Source organism: Sinocyclocheilus grahami, unplaced genomic scaffold (genome assembly GCF_001515645.1).
Source record: "Sinocyclocheilus grahami isolate Dianchi unplaced genomic scaffold, SAMN03320097.WGS_v1.1 scaffold530.1, whole genome shotgun sequence".
NCBI lineage: Eukaryota > Metazoa > Chordata > Actinopteri > Cypriniformes > Cyprinidae > Sinocyclocheilus > Sinocyclocheilus grahami.
In genome coordinates, this window is record NW_015505709.1 from 803077 (window position 1) to 816060 (window position 12984).

General features: G+C 44.9%; 1 protein-coding gene across 4 annotated transcripts in view; it reads left to right on the forward strand.

Moving 5' to 3' along the window:
• The window catches only part of LOC107555298 (cholesterol 24-hydroxylase-like), an 18594-nt gene that overhangs the window by 3179 nt on the left and 2431 nt on the right, over positions 1–12984 (forward strand). Inside the window, exons 2-10 of one of the 4 annotated variants that reach the window (XM_016238051.1) lie at positions 177–1050; positions 5210–5296; positions 5371–5509; positions 5608–5721; positions 5818–5974; positions 6254–6325; positions 6397–6469; positions 6559–6643; positions 6742–6852. In XM_016238051.1, coding sequence (XP_016093537.1) covers positions 923–1050; positions 5210–5296; positions 5371–5509; positions 5608–5721; positions 5818–5974; positions 6254–6325; positions 6397–6469; positions 6559–6643; positions 6742–6852 — 966 coding nt within the window. In that variant the 5' untranslated portion in view covers positions 177–922. The remainder of the gene's footprint in view (positions 1–176; positions 1051–5209; positions 5297–5370; positions 5510–5607; positions 5722–5817; positions 5975–6253; positions 6326–6396; positions 6470–6558; positions 6644–6741; positions 6853–12984) is intronic. The other 3 variants (XM_016238052.1, XM_016238049.1, XM_016238050.1) reach the window with 3 other exon arrangements.

Sequence of the window (12984 nt, forward strand, 5' to 3'; positions counted from 1 at the left end):
GTTTTCCCTTAATAATAAAAACCTTCATTTAAAAACTGCATGTTGTGTTTACTTGTGTTATCTTTGACTAATATTTAAATTTGTTTGATGATCTGAAACATTAAAGTGTGACAAACATGCAAAAAAATAAGAAATCAGGAAGGGGGCCAACACTTTTCACACCACTGTATATGCAGCCTACCTGCCTCTGTCCTATGACAGTTTTCCGGCATCCAGCTTCATTCTACTGCCAAAAATAATGTCGGAACTCGAGCTCTTCTCGTCTGACAACGAGCTGGACGCTCCACCGCAAGCCACCGGCTCTAAGGCACCTCCTTCTGCCGGCTCGAAGGCGCTTCCTCCTCGGCATGGATCCACTGCCGAGCCCCAGGCCTCGGTACGCGGGCGGAGGCCCACAAGGCCTGCTACTCGCACACCTAAGCCACGAAGTTTCCGTTCACCTCCACCATCAACACAGCCATCACAATCCCCAACATCATCTTACGCCTTGGCTTCACCATCCATCCCTCCCATTGGAAAATGGACCGTCGTGGGATTGAGACAAGCGCTGTCAAACTCTGAAGTTAAGTTTTCTCGAAAAATGAGCAACTTTATGATCTTTACATCTCTCTGGAAAATACTAATTCACCCACCTCCAAAAAGATAACTAAAGCCTGCAAGACTAAAAGTTATCATGTCTCTCTAACGTCGTCTTCTTCCAGATCAAGTTCCGGCTCCCCTCGAGCGTCAGGACGTAGCAGGCCGTCAGCAAGCCTAGGCCGCGCCCCAGACTCGGCCACTCCTCACACTGCACTGCCTCCCTCCTCTTCTCAACCAATCACTGCGGCGCCTTCAGTTACCGCACCATACGCAGCATCGCCCACTGGCTTTGGCTTTCCAACCTCCTATCCTTCCCACTCTACCTCTGGATGCAGACGCTAGCATGAGGCTGCCTCCGCTAGCCGCTCAAGCTCAGCCACCTTACTTTTACCCTTCCGCTATTCCTTTTCCCTATCAATGGCCAGCAGCCCCCGCTGCGGATGTCCAAGTAGGGCATCATCAGCCAGCAACGTGAGTTTACAGCTTACTTAGCACCAGGGGCTAATCCCTGCGTGAGGCTGCCTCCGCAATTGGTTACGGCCCCTCCCTCATTTCCTTCTACCTCTTCCTACGGGCTTCCCCAAGCACCAGGGGCTAATCCGTGCATGAGGCTGCCTCTGCAAACGGTTACGGCCCCTCCTTATCTTCCTTCTAACACTTCTATCCAAGCTAAACCTCAGTACACTTTATTCACAGCAGCCCCTCTACCTACCCCACCGAATGCTGCCACTCTGGAACCACCTCCTGTGCCTAATACCATCAAATCTCAGATTCTCGCAGGTGCGGATGTTGATATATCATCTCTCCTCTCTCTGCTACCTTCCGCTGAATCTCATCGACGAATAGATTGAGGATATTTCTCTGTTACATTAAAAAATTCAACTCCCAATTCCGCCCCTTCTCATTTTCCGAATTCACTATAGCTACACGGAAATAGTCTGCTCTGCTTTTCCCCATAGATGGCGCAAACTTAATGATTATCTGCCGATAGTCGCTGAACTCGCGCTGTCTTATGGCAGCACCCATTTCTACACGTACCATAAATTATTTTCAGCCAAATGTGCGGTACGTGTTACTCAGTGGAATCCGCGCACTGGACTCTGATCTCCACAACAGAGTATTTTTGCCCGCTCTCACAGAACAAAATTTGCAACAATCTCCATTCCGCACTCGCAGAGCCAGATACAGTAGATAATCTAATCAAAAAAGAAGTCGAGTCAGTTTTTATGATCGGACCTTTCGATTCTCCCCCCTTTGAAATTTTTCACATCAGCCCTATCGGAGTGGCTACCAGGAAATTTTCAGGAAAAAAAGCGTTTGATAATCGATCTATCAGCTCCACGTAATTCCCCATTTTCTAGCATAAACAGCCTCATACCACTTGAGGAATATTCTCTGCACTACCATGATATAGATCAAGCGATCACCATGATCAAAAAAAATTTAGGTCGCGGTGCGTGGCTGGCTATAGACATCAATTCTGCCTTCAAAGTGATGCCTATCCACCATATAATGTTTGTAAAATGGCACAGTTTTTTAAATATCTGAAAGTACTCTCTTAACATCAGTCAGTCAAGCATTATAATATGATAATCAATATTATTTAATGATAGAACTTTAGTAATTAGAATTAAAACTTGATAACCATGTATGATTGCATATCAGTCATTTTAACTGAACTTCAGAAATCGATCTATCAGCTCCACGTAATTCCCCATTTTCTAGCATAAACAGCCTCATACCACTTGAGGAATATTCTCTGCACTACCATGATATAGATCAAGCGATCACCATGATCAAAAAAAATTTAGGTCGCGGTGCGTGGCTGGCTATAGACATCAATTCTGCCTTCAAAGTGATGCCTATCCACCATATAATGTTTGTAAAATGGCACAGTTTTTTAAATATCTGAAAGTACTCTCTTAACATCAGTCAGTCAAGCATTATAATATGATAATCAATATTATTTAATGATAGAACTTTAGTAATTAGAATTAAAACTTGATAACCATGTATGATTGCATATCTGTCATTTTAACTGAACTTCGGACTGGTGGTGGTACTTTTTTGGTCATTCAGTGTTTCTGTAAAAAACAAATTATGATAATGATACGAATTCTACTAATAAGAACAATATGAAATGCACTAAGGTTAATGAGCTACTGGATTCATGAATATTAATCGGGTTGTGTGCGTTCGCTGGAACTGATTTGCTGAAATCAAAACAGGGACGATAAAAGGGGAGCACCAGTCAATGAGATTGTCGTTTGTGCATTATTTCCGCCCACTACCGGAAAACCTGAACCCACAGTTCTTAAAAGCTGACGAATTCCAAAGGAACGCTGTTATTTTGACAGGAAAATGCAACAAAGAATATCGTTTGCATGTAGCAAATTCTCTCTCTCTCTCTGCGTGTGTGTGAAACAAAGCGACGGTGAGTCGTGCACCTTCACACTAGAGTTTACGGTACGTCAAATACAGGTGCGCATCCATTGAGATGAACTGAAAAATAGCACAGATCGCTTGACGGAGAGTGAAACTCTGAAGCGCTCAGTCAGAGAGTGTTTGGCGAGTGAAAATATATCTGAGCTAAACTTATACTTAGCCTCCAACTCACACACTGGCGAGTAAAATCTGAGAATTTATTGACTTTCTTCGGTTTTCTGAGATGCTCCGAAATTGCAATAACCACTACATATACATTTTAACCTCCCATCTCCAATTCAAACTTATCAGGTTCTCTTTTCTTATTTCCAACTCAGGAACGCTCAATCTAAATTCGCACTGGACCCTCTCTTCGTCGATGACTCTAACCACCCCGTTACACGTTTTTGGTTCCAAAAACACTTAAAACTGATCCTCACTCAATCAGGCTTACCCGTAGAAAATTTTTCCAGCCACTCATTTTGCATCGGGGCAACAACTACAGCAGCTCAAAAAGGCATCTCACAGAATCAGATACAGGCCCTCGGTTGATGGTCATCAGATGCTTTTAAAAGCTACATCAGGTATAATCATCTCCTCATAAAAGAAGCCCATGTAGCCCTGATCAGAAAAATAAAAAAACCTCGCTTTTAAATCACCTTCTTTACTCGGATAATCAGAGGCTCTCCTTTCCAATGCAGTAAGTCACAGCTCCTTTTGGTCGCAGTAAGAGCCCTCCAGCTGTCGGTTAGAATCTTATTGCTTATTCAGCATCGGACGGGGCTCTCCCTTCGGTCGCAGTGTGAGTCTTCCGTCTGTTGTTCTGAGTTACGCTGCGCACTCTGTGACGAACGGGGCTCTCACTCCTGGTGCAGCAGAGTCGCAGGCTCCATTTGGTCGCAGTGAGAGCCTTCCATCAGTCATTTAAAATCTCTTTGCTTATTCAGCATCGGTCGGGGCTGCCCCTTGCAGTGCAACAGATCCACGGCTCCCTTCGGTCGTAGGGTGAACCCTCTGTCTGTCGCTTTGAGTTACGCTGCGTACTCGGCGGCGGACGGGGATCTCCCTCCCGGTGCAGCTGAGCCGCTGGCTCCCTTCGGTCGTAGTGGGAGCCCTCCATCCGACGCATTAAACCGCGCCTCGTATTCAGCCGCAAGGGGGACTCTCCATTCCGGTGCAGCAGAGCTTCTGACGCAGCGATAGTCCCTCCACCAGTCGCATCTCCTTGCTTATTCAGCATCAGACGGGGCTCCCCCTTCTGATGTAGCAGATCCACGGCTCCCTTCGGTCGCAGTGAGAGCCCTCCATCTGACGTGTCAAACCGCGCATCGTATTCAGCTGCTCTCCCTTCCGATGCAGCAGAGCCGCAGCTCCCTTTGGACGCAGCGAGAGTCTCTCATTTGATATCTACCATCGTGCTCCTCTTCTAGCGGCATGTAGGGCTTGCCAGTCCGACGCTGCAAGCCGCAGCGCCGGCTGAGCACTGCACAAGCTCTCCCGGTCACCCTGCCCCCTTTTTCTTCGCAAAGTTTAACCCATATGTCTTCACAGCTTGCATATTTTGGGGGAGCAACTAAAAAATGTTGCTCTCTGGCTGCTGTCCAATGCCTTTTAAGTTTCTTTGGGGGAGTTCTCTGGGTTCGGGTTATATTCCGGGCTCGGAGCCCTCCCCTAGGACAGCACGCCAAAATATGCTTACTATTTGCTATCAGATTAGATCTAAGGGTGAACTCGTGAAATTGTTTTATTAACAAGGTTCGGGAGGAGCACGATCAGATAATCAACCAATTTAGCACAGGTGTAACTCGTTATGCTAACCATCCTAGCTAGCACAATACGTATATATACAATATATATATATATGCAGCCTACCTGCCTTTGTCCTATGACAGTTTTCCGGCATCCCTCCTCCACCCCAACCCCTCACTCCTATTCTATTTTCATCTCATACTAGGGATAAGGGAGTTCTCTGAGTTCAGGCTATATTCCGGGCTCGGAGCCCTCCCCCAGGGCAGAATGCCAAAATATGCTTACTATTTGCTATCAGATTAGATATAAGGGTGAACTCGTGAATCTCCTGTTTGTAGAAATTATCAAAGTGGATCCAACAATTTCAATTTAATTTTTTAATGCTGCTTAAATGGATTTGCATGTTTTATGGGATTTCTTTTGCCAGTGGTGTGAAAGTCTGAATCAATCTTCTCAGGTTCCTTGGAAATGGGTTAGTGACGGCTATGGACCATGATGACTGGTACAGGCAGCGTCGCATCATGGATCCAGCCTTTAGCAGCACGTGAGTCAAGAACATCTCTGATACACTGAAATGAGATAGAGATGCACCTCAGCTGATGCTGTCTTATCCACCAGATACTTACGAAGCTTGATGGGCACTTTTAATGAGATGTCTGAGCGCCTAATGGACCATCTGGAGGAAATAGCCGACACGAAAACACCTGTCATCATGCATGACCTGGTCAACTGTGTCACACTCGATGTCATTTGCAAGGTTTCACTCTTCATCTCGCTAATTCAAAGGAAGGTCTAATACATGGAAGGTGAAATTTGCTGTTGATCTGTACTTAGTTGTCATGTTTTCATCCACAGGCGGCTTTCGGTGTTGATTTGAATTTGTTCAAGCAAACTGACAGCCCCTTCCAGAAAGCTGTAGAGCAGTGTTTAAAGGGCATGGTGTTCTATCTCAGAGATCCATTTTTTAGAGTAAGAGAATTTATCCATAGATGTCATTCTAAATTAAAAGGGTTAATGCTTTATAATCATTTTGTTGTTGTTGTTGTTTCATTTGCGTGACCTCAGCTTTTTCCCAAGAATTGGAAGACTGTACAACAAACTAAAGATGCAACTGAACTCCTGCGTAAAACGGGAAACAAATGGATACAAAAAAGGAAGACAGCAATAGAAAATGGAGAAGACGTCCCCAAAGACATTCTCACACAAATCCTCAAAACAGCAGGTATGTGGGACTCAAATACTGAGACATTAAAAAGTTAAGTGTATTATTGTTTTTGATTACAAAGTGGCTTATAGGCTTACGTTTAATGTTATGGAAATAAAACAAACAATATCTTGACTTCTGATGTCACTTTGAAAAATGTTTTTTCGGTACATTACTCATCTGCTACAACATTGTAATGTCTTTAAAATGCACATATCAATATTTGTTGAGAAAATCCCACAAATTAGAATAATTTAGAGTTATTTTGCAGTTAACACTTTCCATTTTTTGCTACAGAGGAGGAAAACGTTAATAACACAAAAGATCATGAGCTGATGTTGGACAATTTTGTGACTTTCTTCATTGCTGGTGAGTTACGGCTTTGATTTTTGTTTATAAACCCTTGCAGTTATAAACAGCGCTTTCTGTTTCTGTTGCAGGGCAAGAGACAACAGCAAATCAGCTCTCATTTGCAATCATGGAATTAGGGAGACATCCTGAGATATATAAACGGTAAAACACTTCTTGGAAATGTGGACCTGTTCCATCCGTCTTGCATTAATTGCAATTAATTTTTTTATTAAATTGTATTTCCTTCCCAGGGCTAAAGCAGAGGTGGATGAAATTCTTGGGACAAAAATAAACATTCCATATGAAGACCTTGGAAAATTCACTTACTTGTCTCAGGTTTGTTGGCAAAGATGTTATTTTACATGCTACAAACACAAATGGTTTTGTATAGATTTCTTTAAATTATCTTTTGTGTTATTGACTCAATGCTGCAGGTGTTGAAGGAAACGCTGCGTCTGTACCCAACTGCTCCTGGGACCAGCCGCTGGCTACATGAGGACATGGTTATAAATGGGCTGAAAATCCCAGGGAGCTGTGCGGTTATTGTGAGTATCTCCAGATTCCCTGTAAGACTGGTCCGTTCATTATGTAGCCATCATGGCACCAGTTCAGGGGTATATTTCTATTAATAAAAGTGCGAAATCTCAGGTTATGACTGTAACCATGGTTCCCTGAGAGAAAACGAGACGCTGCTTGGAAAGCTGTGGAAAGTCTCTGTGTGATCACGTCTAGAAGCACATGTGAAATCAGTCCAATGGAGTAGCGAGACGTCATGGGTAGGGTGTGTAATAATTTTACTTAGTTGTAAGGGAATTAATCATTATTAATTCATTCAGGTTTTGATAGGACTCTGATTTGAAGAGCCTAATTCAACCGGATTCTAATTGCTTCTAAATTTGATAGTTTACACTCCTATCAGCTATTCGGCCAGCGAGAAGTTGATGTCTGTGTATATTACCAATTTAATATGTAAATTTTGTATTCTCCCTGGCCACGGGTGAAATACAATTATGATAATTTTTCAGCTCTTAAAGAGAGGTAATTATTATGAGTAAGCTACGAGCTAGGTAGCAAGCAAGGATCTTTTGGCAATAGAGTTGACACGGAAATTATATGACACCAGACAATTGAGTATTTATAAATGAACCCTGAAATGTATTGGCTATTCTAGATTACATAAACTTAAGCTAAAACACACAATACACACATAGTTTCAGAGGAAGGAAAGTCTGTTAACGGAGTTCTGAGTTTCATAGTTCTACCTCGTTTTCACGAGTGATGGAAATTCACCTTAAAAATTCACAGAGCAGCGAATCTAAATTCACCAGTTCAGATTATGAGAGAGTTGTTGTTTACTTGCATTCTGCTGGTTGATAGCTGAGGTGACTCTGTGGCTGATGCGGGCTTCCTTTGGGAAACCCCTCGTTGGTTAGTGATGAAGCAGAGGCGTGAGAAGTTCTGCTGAGACTCTTAGTGTGCAAGACTTTCAAGTTTGTTGACGATTTCAACGAAGTATCACTGAAGTGTTGAGTTTTATATGGCTGGTCGCTTTGATGGTAAGTGTGAGCACGCGTGCAGGTGCTCTAACACAGCGACCAGCGAGAGCAGGAGAAACCACGAGCCAGCTAGCATTCTGTCTTGCATTGGGGTTTTGCTCTGTGGCCTAAGTCCGTCCCCTGATTCTGTCTTCCAATCGACTTCTTGCGGGGCGGAGCGTGCATACATTAACAAGAGGCTTTAATTCATCACATGAAGACACCCTCTATAAAGTTAATACATCTATAAAGTCCCTTAAATGCCAATATTGTACATACTATTAAAATTTACTTCATTTCAACCTTCTGCATTTCTCTTTTCCATTCGTTCAAGATTAAACTTCACATATTACACATTTTAATATCCTTATTTTCTCAAAAGGGGTAATTAAACACTGGTTAAAGTTGTACCGATTACAAGAAACACGTCAAGCATTTATATACAACATACAACCTACTATTTGTGATTCTATGCTCTGGTTATTTTATACTTTCAATGATTAGCAACGATTGTCAAAAGAAATCTTGTCTCTTTCCTTTGGAATGCGGGGGAAAAAGGGAAGGGTCCTTCGGTCATTCTCAGGTCAGATCTGAGAGTCTGCTGGAGAATCTCCTGCTGGACAGGGAGCTATAAAATTGTCTCTTTTGTTGATCGGGTTTTAGCAATTTATAATTCAAAGGGTCAGGGGTATCCCTATCTACTCCTTGCAAGCCCGTAAAACGCTTTTAAGCACTGTGAAAGTACTGTCTTCTTTGGCATTTCTTGAGAGATAGCCAAACAGTCCAGGAAATGCTTCACCTTCCCTGACCCTGCATGAGTTTGCATCTGCATCTGTTGGCTGGGAGTCCTTCGATTTGTCCCGATGGAATGTGAGGGTTTGATGCGTGTCTCCATCCTGTAGGTGGGTCTGTTGTGAGACATAGATCCTACAGGTGACATAGAGACCAGGAAGCTTAAAAGCACATCCAGAACAAACAGCATTAGCTTCTGAAAGATCGAAGCAAGTCGCTCACAGGGATGCAGGAAGTATGGCAGTGCGACACAGCATCTCGTTCCCTCATCGGGGAACCATGGTTACAGTCGTAACATGAGACATTCCCCTTCAAGGGAACTCGTGCTGCGTCGAAACGCTGTGGGAACAACAACACCCACTTTGCCATGCTGACAAATACCTGTCTAGTGTGAATTATGGCGAGCACAGCTATGAAAGGAGAACTTGAGTTTCTGGCATAGATCCCAGGTCTAAATTATAGAATCTGATTAATGTGAGCAAGGAGTACCAGCCCACCACATCACAAACCTTCTGCAGGGACACCCCTGAAAGAAAAGCTTTAGAAGCCACCATACTTTGAGTTGAGTGCACTCTGACCCCTGAAGGCGAAGGAATGTCAGAGGACTCATAAGCGAGGGAGATAGCCTCGACTATCCACCTGCTTAATGTCTGCTTGGTCGCAGGGAACCCTTTCTTAGGCAGACCAAAGCAGGTGAACAAATGATCAGTCTTTCTCTGCAGGGCAGCTCTGTGGACATAAGTGTCCAGCGCTCTCACCAGACACACCAAATTAAGCTTCTCCTGGTCTGGATTTTTGAATGGAGGAGGACAAATGGCCTGCAGCACTATGGACTGTGGCACATTTGTGGGCACCTTCGGAATGTAACCTGGCCTTGGGTGCAAAAAAGCTTCCACCATACCAGGGACAAACTCAAGACAAGATGGAGCGACAGAAAGTGCTTGAAGATCTCCTACTTTCTTAAGAGATGAAATAGCAAGTAGAAATACTTAAGGGTCGAGATTCTTTTCTGAGACCTCTTCTATTGGCTCAAACAGAGCTTTAGACAGTCTTTCCAAGACCACGGGCAGATCCCAAGCCAGGACCCTAGTGCGGCTTGCAGGTTTCAGCCTCAAGGCACCACAGAGGCCACACCCATAGCTTCCACAACTCTGGGCGAGGGTGATGGATTGAGCCCTCTGCCTGAGACAGAAGGTCCCTCCTGACCGAAATGTCCCATGGGAACCTTTCCAGGAGGGCCACCAGGTCCGAGAATGACACTTGGGCTGGCCAGTGTGCTAACTTGCAAAGTGGGCGTCACCGCAGGCCCCCCTAATGGTTGATATATGATACCACCTATGTGTTGTCTGTGCGAACAAGCATATTATGGCCTCTCAGGTCTGGGAGAAAGTGTTTCAATGCTTGATTGCTCCACAGCCCGTGAGGGATGCGTCCGTCGTAAGCGTTACATGATGACATGGAGCTCCCAATGCAGGACCCCGGGAAAAGAACCAAGGCTTCTTCCACATGACTAAGGTATGAAGGCATTGTCACCTGACCTTGATCATGCGAAGTGGGTTGCCCCTCAACCCCTTGGTCCTGAGCCACCACTGCAAGGGTCTCATGTACAGCAGGCCAAAAGGTACCACGTTGGACGCTGCTGCCATCAGACCCAACAGTTTCTGAAACTGTTTTACAGTGTGTGACTGGCCTAACTTCACTCTGTTGATGGCTGCCTGCATTGTCGTCGAATCCCAAACCACTCCAAAATAAGTGGTCCTCTGTACTGGAGAGGCGTTCAGCATTAACCCAAGCTCTTTCATATTGGCGAGGACAACATCTTGATGCAGAGCTGCCATCTGCTTTGACTGAGCTAATATCAACCAGTTGTCTATATAGTTTAATACGTGAATGCCCTGGAATCATAGAGGAGCCAGTGCAGCATCCACGCATTTGGTGAAAGTGTGGGGTGGCACTGCTAGGTCGAACAGAAGAACCCGATACTCAAGTCAAGTCACCTTTATTTATATAGCGCTTTATACAATACAGATTGTGTCAAAGCAGCTTTACAGTGTTAAACATGGAAAACGTGTGCTGATAATGCAAGAGGACAATAGAAAACGGTCAGTTTATCAGTTAAAGTCAGTTCATTGTTGATTCAGTGATGTCATCGTCAAGCTCAGTTCAGTTCTCTTAAAATAGTGTCTATGCAATCAAGTCGACAATATTACCAGAAATGAAATGAAGTGTCCCCAACTAAGCAAGCCAAAGACGACAGTGGTAAGGAAACAAAACTCCATCGGTGACTGAAATGGAGAAAAAAACCTTGGGAGAAATCAGGCTCAGTCTGAGGCCAGTTCTCCTCTGGCCAGATGAAACCAGCATGGTGTGGTTTAATTCCAGGCTGCAACACAAGTCAGATTGAGAAGAGGACTCAGCTGGTTCTCATAGCTTTTGCTGAGGAATTGTGCCGATGGCCAACAAGGTCTTTGCAGGAGATCTTTCTCTAGGGTTCATCTAGTTGACATGGTCTCTGCTGACATTCAGGGCTGTTGAGGTCGTCTCTAGGTGCTGATCCACCATTTGGTCTGTAGCCTCTTTCTACAGTCTGCAGAACCCATTGAGACCCATTTGGCAGAAGCTTCCATGCTGCCAGATGGTCTACTAAGGGAACTATCCTTTTGAGAAGTAAATTTGGCACCCTGAAGTGGATGACTGGCAGGGGACAACCAATCTGGCCTCTCTAATAACCTCCTTGGAGGGTGCTAACCCGCCAGTGCTGCAACCGGAGGGGGCAGGGTTAACAGAACGGCCCCCTGAGGGCACTGATTAGAAACGTGCTCCGTATGCTGAGGGGTATACCGTTCCACCCCAGAGGGGTCTGCGCTCAGAAATCTGATGCTCGTGGTGTCAGGACTTCTTCACTGAGGCCTTCTTAGAGAGAATAATGCTCCTCAGATCTACCTTCTCATTAGTAGATCTCGGCTGAAAGGTCTTGAGGCATGATATGAGGAGCTGGACGAGGGCTGGGGCTGGGGCTGGGGCTGGGGCTGGGGCTGCTCCCATCCATCAGTCACTGAGACCTGAGGCAAGGCAAGGGAGGTAGTGCTGGAACGCTGCTGCCTGCTTTCTAGCCTCCTAAAACCTGTCGATGCCTGAGGTGAAAGCGTTGCCGAACAGGCCAGAAAGTGCAAGCAGAGCATCCAGGAGGAATAACTTGTCCTTCTCTTTGATGTTAGATAAGTACTATCGCAGATGCCTCTCCATGGCCACCAGGGCTGCCATAGAATGACTGATGGCTCTGGCCATCTCCTTAGTGGCCTGAAGAGACAAATCTGTGGCCCAGTGCAGTTTTTGGATTGCATCCGGATCTAGCCCCTCACTGCCATCAAGGTCTTTTAGCAGGTCACCCCGGTATGCCTACAACAGAGCCATAGTATGCATACATACCCCGACTTTACCTGACGCCAGAGCTCGTCTCTAACCACTCTGGTAGATCCATCTGCAAGCCCCACAACCTCAATTGCTGCTCTGCCTCAGCAGCAGCGGGACCAGAACCTTGAGAACCCCTCCTCAAAGAGTACCCAGAGCGAGTAGAGCGTTCGCAGTGGCAGCCGCTCACAATGAGCACAGTCAGCCCCCTTGAGAGCTTGCCGTGCATTCTCCCTCCCAAACAAGCAATTCAAAGATCGTGTGAATCCCCATCCGTGATGTAATGTGGGCAGGGAGGAACACACAATCTAAAATGCTGCTTGTCTGATTTAGACACTTTGCTCGCTATAATACTACTTTGGTTGTGCACTGGCACAGACAAACAACATAAAACTCTGACATACGCTTGCTGAAGACACAAAAGTTAAAGGGGTCATATGAGGTTGCTAAAAAGAACATTATTTTGTGTATTTGGTGTAATGAAATGTGTTTATGCGGTTTAAGGTTAAAAAAACACATTATTTTCCACATACTGTACATAATTGTTTCTTCTCTATGCCCCGCCTTTCTGAAACTGCATCGATTTTTTATAAAGCTCATCGGTCTGAAAAGCGAGGTGTGCTCTGATTGGCCAGCTATCAAGTACGTTGTGATTGGCTTAATTCCTCAAACGTGTGATGGAAATGTTACGCCCCTACCATACTGTGATGCCCTGTCCGGCCGGAGCGACGAGACAAAAACATTAAAACCCATTATAATATCTAATATCTGCATTTGTGATCGGAGAAATGACAAACAACAAGCGCTACTCTACACTGCTCAAAAAACTCGCTTTAAATATATGACATATAAAAACTCTTTAAATATAAAAGACGGCATTGTAGTCTACTCTCCCAGGATCAGGAAACAGTCCTCCATAAAATGTGCTGCACACATCTG